Below are 7042 nucleotides of genomic sequence, written 5' to 3'. Positions count from 1 at the left end.
GGACTCCTTACCCGAAGAGAATTTTATCCTAGATAAGGGAAGAGTTAGAAGTTAAAAATAACTAGAACTCTTCCACCAAGGAAGAGTATATCATTAGAACTCTAATTATTTCTTATTCTACTAACTCTATATATTTCAAGATGTTCTCATTTTACAAGTACGCACAAACACTGAAGTTAAACGAGAGTTGAGAGCAAAATAGCAAGGCATTTTGCAAGCAATTCATGTGTGATTCAAGTGTGCGAACCTGAAGCTACATGAACCAGATAGAAGAACCAGCTCCAAGTGTCTGTATTTTATTCTAGTTTCATTGTAGTAGGGCTTTTGAGTTGTACCTTTCAGCTTTCTTTAGAAGAATTTGTACTAGGTATTCTGAGTGTATTGTTCAAGTTAGAATTAACTTAAAATTGTCGCTAACAACCTGAGGTTGGTTGCCACAAAGGGTTAGAGGTAATCCTTAGGTTTACAAGAGTTTTGTAAACGCTATTTTTGGCTCGGTGATTTAGTAAGTGTTGGTAAAAATCCTACTGTGTAGTAGGTCGGGGTTTTTTTACCTTTTGAGTAAGGTGTTTTTCACGTAACAATACTTGTGTTCTTTACTTTCTGCATTTTGTTCCGCAACAGTAGTATAAGGAACACATAAAAGAACCAAATCATTCTTTAATCTGTGCACGCGAAAGATTGGACACTGGCATTGAAATATAAAATATCATCCCCTAGAACAAAAGCAAACTGGATTGTGTTGTCTCCCTTTCTTGGAAAAATTCCACGATGGCCTTGACAACAGCATAATAGCTGAAATAGTCATGCAGCTCCTGATTTCCCATTCCAATCCACTAATCATCAGAATCATCTTTCTCAAGCCACGCGTTCACAATAATCACCATTGGCGGCCACACTATTTCCTTATCTTCAAATTCGATGCCACCCCATCTTCCATACACTTCACTTGGAGGTACAACAGAAGTTTCCCTCTGAGTGTAATTTGACCCTTAATCCTCCTTTCGTTTTTGCACAAATCATCAGTGGGTGCAACCCTGTAAACCACTCAATTTACACTGCCTTAAGTTAGTTGTCGCTCTTATTTAATTACCTCTCGATTCTCCATTACTGTTCTTAACGTTTTAGTTCACTAGAAAAGAATGATTATCCTTTTGTTATCCACTTGTCCTGCTTTTAAAATTCTGTGTCGAAAAAACTGTGGAAATAAATTCATTTGTTTTACTAAAATAGCGTTTAAATGTTTTTCACTGCAAAAGTGAATGCTTCACATGGAATCTACTCCAAGCCACCACTAGATCAAAATGAAAGAGATTAAATAAATTAACTACTCCTAATAAATACCATACTGATTACTTGAAAAAAAAAAAAGAAAAAAAAAAAAGAAAATACACAGCAATGCTCTTTAACGAATGTCGTGGCTCTACTTTACAGAAATGGAATACTTGAGAAGGCTTGAAACTTGCAATGCTATAGGAATATAACGAAGAAGAAAATTAACACACTGCAACACAACCAAACCCTGAAGTTTGAAATAACAATCACAGCATCAAATTCCTTGTCATAAGTTTTCATTTCAAGCATAGGCATGTAATGTAAAAACACTAAGCATTGTAATGACAAGTTGAAGAAACCATCCGCATTCGCTTTCATAATATATGTTTAGACTTCTCCCAGCCTTATGGCAATTAGGCAAAACACAGTGTTAATGATGTTATACTACTGCATCCAAAACATGTTACCCAAGGATCATGGTTCAATTGAAGAATCGAGATGATAAAAAAGGATGGTAATATGGATGCTTATTGAAGTTTACAGACAACTTCTGCTTTAGGTGAAGCACGCTGAAATTGTTTTACCTCAGCAAGTATTTTGACAGTTGCAGAATCTTCAACTAGACATGGCTCGATTAGTATTCTCACCAGCACTGGAGACTTGGCTAACAGAAGCTTCATAAGCTGCATCTCACGGATTGTGCCATTAGTCCGTATTAGCTTAACTTCCCTGAGGTGATTAAATGACACATCTGAGAATTGTTCTACTTCAAGGCATTCTAGGGCAGGTATATCATTGCCATCACCGGCCTCCACCTAAGAAAGATTAACCAAATCTCAACTCCCTGAGCTTATTGATGATTTAAGGAGTACGAATAAAAGAAAGTCACTACATAAGAAAGAGAAAGAAGGAAACCTTAATTTCCACATATTGTAAACATGGGAAACTTCTTAGCAAGCAAAGAGCACATGAAACCTCTTCCAAGACAAACAGACAAATACTAGATATGCAAAGATGTTTGACAAAGTTAAGATTAAAGGGAAGCCTTGTTGGTACTTCACCTGCTCCTGCAAAAAAGAACTAAAAACAAAATGCCAAAAATCAGAATGCCTCAAAGCCCAAAAGACAATCAACCAAAATGCAATACAATAAAGTCATGAAGCAACATTTACCGTGTCATTCAGATGGAGATGCTCGAGAGCAATAAGAGGCTCAAACAACTTGGCAATATTACATTTTTCTTCCACATAATTTTCCTGTGTAAGTGAAAGTTTTGCCAGAAACGGGATACTTTTAAAGCAAATACATCTTATATTGCCTGTGAAGTCAAAGGATCTCAGCATGGGAGCATTAATTTCAATAATGTCACTTAAACCTGAGATTTGCAGCACCAATTGCTCGAGTAACGGGGAATGAGAGATTAAACTTTCAAGCAACTTGGAAGAAATTGAAACGTTATATAATTTCAAGCTAGTTAACCTATCAAATCCTTTGAAGGTTGGAGGAGGAAGTATTAAACAATTTTTTAGAGTCAGATGCCCTAACTGCAAACATACGAAAAATGAAGAAGGCAATTTGTAAGGGTTACCCCTCGGAAGTCTAAGAACAAGATGTTTAATGACATTCCTAGAGAGGAAATACATCAAGTTATCAAGATTAGGACAACCTTCCAAGTTAGGAATGCATAGGGTAAACTTCGTAATTGGTCCTACATGAAGGGTCAAAATGTGGTAGATAATCTTTGTGAAGTTACTTGTAATGTATGTTAGATCCTTCTTAGTTTTCCAAAGTGCTTGATCAAGCGTCAACTGTGGAATTCTACACCAGTTATATCTCCATTTCTTCGACAAGATGCTTGTCCTCACAGCATCTCGTAAAGGCAAACGGATAAGAATTTCATCAACTATATTCTCAGGAAGATTGTTAAGTACATCAGGGGGTAAAGTTCGAACACAATGCTTTTTGCCCTTTGGAGCCATCGTAGATAAAAATTCGCCAATAAGAACCTGTAGAAATTAAACATGAATACAAAGATCTCCAAACTGCTGCAGCACTTCATTAAAACAGAGGAATATTCAGATTTATTATACAAAAGGAAAAGTTAAAACAATAGAACGAGAACCCAATCACCATTTGCTTCTATTACGCTTATCAACGGACATCTATAGCTAAAAAAAGTTCAAATTAGTAGCCTAAATAAGCTTAATAGATTTTTTCTTTTAGCATAACCCTAAGCTTGCCTGAGAATTATAAACACAATGGAAACTAGTTGAAGCGACTCATCATTCTCCTTTCGAACAAATCAAAAATGCTTCTGTCAACCAAATTAAGATCAAAATCAAGCTTCTAAGCTGTCTTTTTCCTTTTCTTTTTCTTTAAAAGTAAAATTCTGTTTTCAATCCCATGACAAAAAAGAAACATCAGTTGCTGCATCTTGTACACCACCTTCTTACCCCCAAAGCGTTCTTTTTCGGGAGAGGTGCACAAACAGCCATTCTTAGGGATGCTATTTAGGGCCAGTACTATTTTAGTCCTTACATTTTAAACCAAAAATCTTAATTTCAAGACAAATCAGGATACAGTGGCTAATTCCTAAATAGCAGCCTGACTATCCGGTGTCATTTCTACTTCTTTTTCACTTAAAGAATTCATGCACATACCCAAGAAAATCAACATCTAAAAAAGAGTACGAAAAAAGGAAGATAGAGCCTTTGTTTCATAAACTAACACCGCCCAAATGGGAAAGAAATGATTTTTGAAAAGAAAAAGAAAAGAAAAAAGGAATAGCAGAAGCAGAATTTTAAGCTTACCTAGAACTAAGATTACAGATGTTGGAAATCCAAAATCAAATACCCACTATACTTGCTATAGTCTTCAGCTGCTGAGGAAGCACTTTGCCCTTTTGGCTTTTAACTCTTTGAATTGATCAGCAAAGACGGAGATTGGAACTGGAATCATAGATTGTAGAGAAAGAGGGTTTTAAAATTAGAGGAAAATGAAAGGGCAAAGGACGGGAAAGTTTCACAAATAGCCATTTTTAATCCTGTAATTATAAAAATAGCCATAATCGTATAATGTCAAATTCTATAAGTGAAACTTGGAATAATATCACAAAGTTTTATTTGTGCAATTTAAAACTATAAGACAATGGCTTTTTTTAAATACACGATCGAAAACGGATAAGAATGTGCTATATCTGTGCAAACAAACAATGATGAGATGGTTAGATCTTTTAACCTTTAATTAAAAATATTTGGTGGATGAATGACTTCTTGATAAGAAAAATCGTAGTTAAATAATATACCTTTACTTAAAACACGAAAAATTACAAGTGAAATTCTTGCATAATTATAACTTCCGTTCATATATGTAAAACTCCAATAGAATATGATATAATCCAAGAATCTTATCTTAATTGTGTGATGTCACAACACATGACGTGAATTGAATGTAGATTTATGCTAAAGTTTGTATTCATGGCTAAACACTAAAAGGAGAAAAAGATATTGGATTTTATGCTCAGAATCCCTCAATGTTATCTTTTGATTTCTCTCGGGTAGAAAAGGGCTTAACTGTAGTTTTAGTAAACTAAATACGAGGCAATTGCAACATATCCACTTTATAAAGTTATCCTCCGTTCGTCCCAAAAAAATGGTACTTTCCGGGTTTTTTGAGAGTTAACGAATTATTTTTTGATTATAAATTTTTTATAGAAAATTTTACCTCCTATAATAAATCTTTACACCTTATTTATTATAAACAAATAACTTTTTAAAAAATTATTTTCTATAGCTACCTTTTATGTTTTATAACAAATTATATATTTATGGTAACTTCTTACACGTAAGCCATTAAATACTTTGTGAAATATTTTTCTCTCTCCTACTTTCTATTCTTTCTCTCACAATAGTATTGTATATAATTTTGCTAAACCCACGATCTCTTTCCATTATCTCTCTCCCAACCCAGTATCTTCCCCACGAATACAACCACCATTATCAATTGATTCATCTCCATTCTCTCTCTCAATTTTCAAAATTGATTGCTCAAAAAAGTTGTGGTAAGTGTTAAACTTGTTAGATTTTCGCTGGCACCTGTATTCTTCTGTATCTCTATACTATTTTTTTAGAAATAATCACCATTGTTATGCTTTTACAGAAAACTCAGAATTTCTTCAATAATGGTTGATTCAACTCCTTACAAGAGGGTTATCCGCAGTATACCGACCAAAGCACTCAATTTCGAAGGGTCATCTTTCGATTTGCAAATCACTAAAGCGTAACATGTATTTACAGGTTCAACAGCAAATACAGTCGCGGAAAAGAGAACAAAAATACGCAATGACACATCGAATAAATCAATATCTATTCAGCAGATTGTACTGCATATGTACTGCAGTTTGTATTCATATGTATTCAAATATATCTACATAATGTATTCTTATGTATCTACATAATGTATTCATATATATTCCACTATATATTAAGCATTATGTATTCATATGTATTTAGCAGATTGTAGTGTACATATAATGCAGTTTGTATTCATATGTATTCAACAGATTGTATATATGTATTCAGATATAACTGTACCTGTATGCATTCATATGTATTCAATATATAAATGCAGTATGTATTCATCAGTTTACTAAAAAATATTTTTACTAACTGTACTAAAAAAATTCATCACGCAATAATCTAATACACCAATAAATCAATATGTATTATTCATATATTATTCATAGCAACAAAGAGAGGAAGGATTGAATCTCTAGAGATTGCTCTGTTTTGGGATATTTTTCGGCTGGGAATCTTTTCTATAACTGAAAATACAAATTATGGATGTTATAATTGAGTTAGTTGAGTTATATTAGGAGTCTATCGCGTTAATTGATTCACTTATCGTTTTTAAACAGCTGAAAGGACCCTTTTTTCGCAGATTTACGTTACTGTATTCACGAATACAGTTCGCGAATACAGTCAAATACAATCTCTGCTTAGCTGGACTCCCATGTAGCTTAAATACATCGAATACACTTTATAGCAGGGTAAAAATATAGCTACAGGAAGTAATCTAGTAAATGATAGCTATAACAAGTTAATAACCACTAAACAATAGTGGTTTGTGAAAATTTCTCTATTATACCTATTAAATATTTTTGAATTGTTATTATTATTAGTATTATTATTGTTAAAGAAGCAATTTTTTTATTTAACCAAGTATAGATATGTACAAAATCGCTAACTCGTTGCTACCCGTCCATAGAAAAGAGTCCTATAAGTAGTGATAACCAAAGTTATGATCTTCTTTGTTAGAAAGAATACGTGTGCCCTGCATTTGGAAGATGATACTCTTGATCAAATGTAAGAAAGAAATTTAATGGTCCAGCACCTGATTCTTGCAGTAATCCTTTCTACCAATGTCATGCACCGCTGACAGTGAACTTCGGGGACAACAACTGTACTCCTAGATAGTTGAAGGGAATATCCCCTAATGTAAATTGCAATTCAGCACGTAGTAGGTCCTTCAACTCCTGTGTAACTCAATCTATATATAAAGAACTCTTTTCCATGTTGGCTTTAAGACCAGACACATCAGAAAAGTAGTTAAATCTTTCCAGCTACAATTGTATTGAGACCTTATTTGCCCTAGAACACAAGATTAAATCATCAGCAAAGCAAATGTGTGCTGAGTTCTTCCTAGCTCACGTTGGGTGGTAGTTAAAATCCGGCTTATATTGTAGTGTCTTCAAAGCTCTATTCAAGTA

The 7042-nt window shown here is 33.9% G+C and overlaps 1 protein-coding gene across 3 annotated transcripts; it reads right to left on the bottom strand.

The window, feature by feature from the left end:
* Positions 1 to 640: 640 nt before the first annotated feature.
* Positions 641 to 4258, bottom strand: LOC104100111 (F-box/FBD/LRR-repeat protein At1g13570-like). Of its 3 annotated transcripts, XM_070187338.1 has the most exons (5): positions 4086 to 4258; positions 2448 to 3281; positions 2191 to 2355; positions 1860 to 2090; positions 641 to 1037 (listed from the first exon to the last, which is right to left on the bottom strand). In XM_070187338.1, exons 2-5 carry the CDS (start codon positions 3252 to 3254, stop codon positions 1023 to 1025), a joined length of 1218 nt encoding a protein of 405 aa, XP_070043439.1. In that variant the 5' UTR covers positions 3255 to 3281; positions 4086 to 4258; the 3' UTR covers positions 641 to 1022. The 3 variants fall into 3 exon arrangements, with proteins under 3 accessions (XP_070043439.1, XP_009605569.1, XP_070043438.1); XM_009607274.4 differs by lacking the exon at positions 641 to 1037 and having other exon boundaries at positions 1524 to 2090; positions 4086 to 4256; XM_070187337.1 differs by lacking the exon at positions 641 to 1037 and having other exon boundaries at positions 1524 to 2090; positions 2448 to 4257.
* Positions 4259 to 7042: the final 2784 nt, after the last annotated feature.

This window comes from Nicotiana tomentosiformis, chromosome 10, assembly GCF_000390325.3.
Source record: "Nicotiana tomentosiformis chromosome 10, ASM39032v3, whole genome shotgun sequence".
Classification (NCBI taxonomy): Eukaryota; Viridiplantae; Streptophyta; class Magnoliopsida; order Solanales; family Solanaceae; genus Nicotiana; species Nicotiana tomentosiformis.
This window is presented reverse-complemented; position numbering and strand designations above follow the sequence as displayed.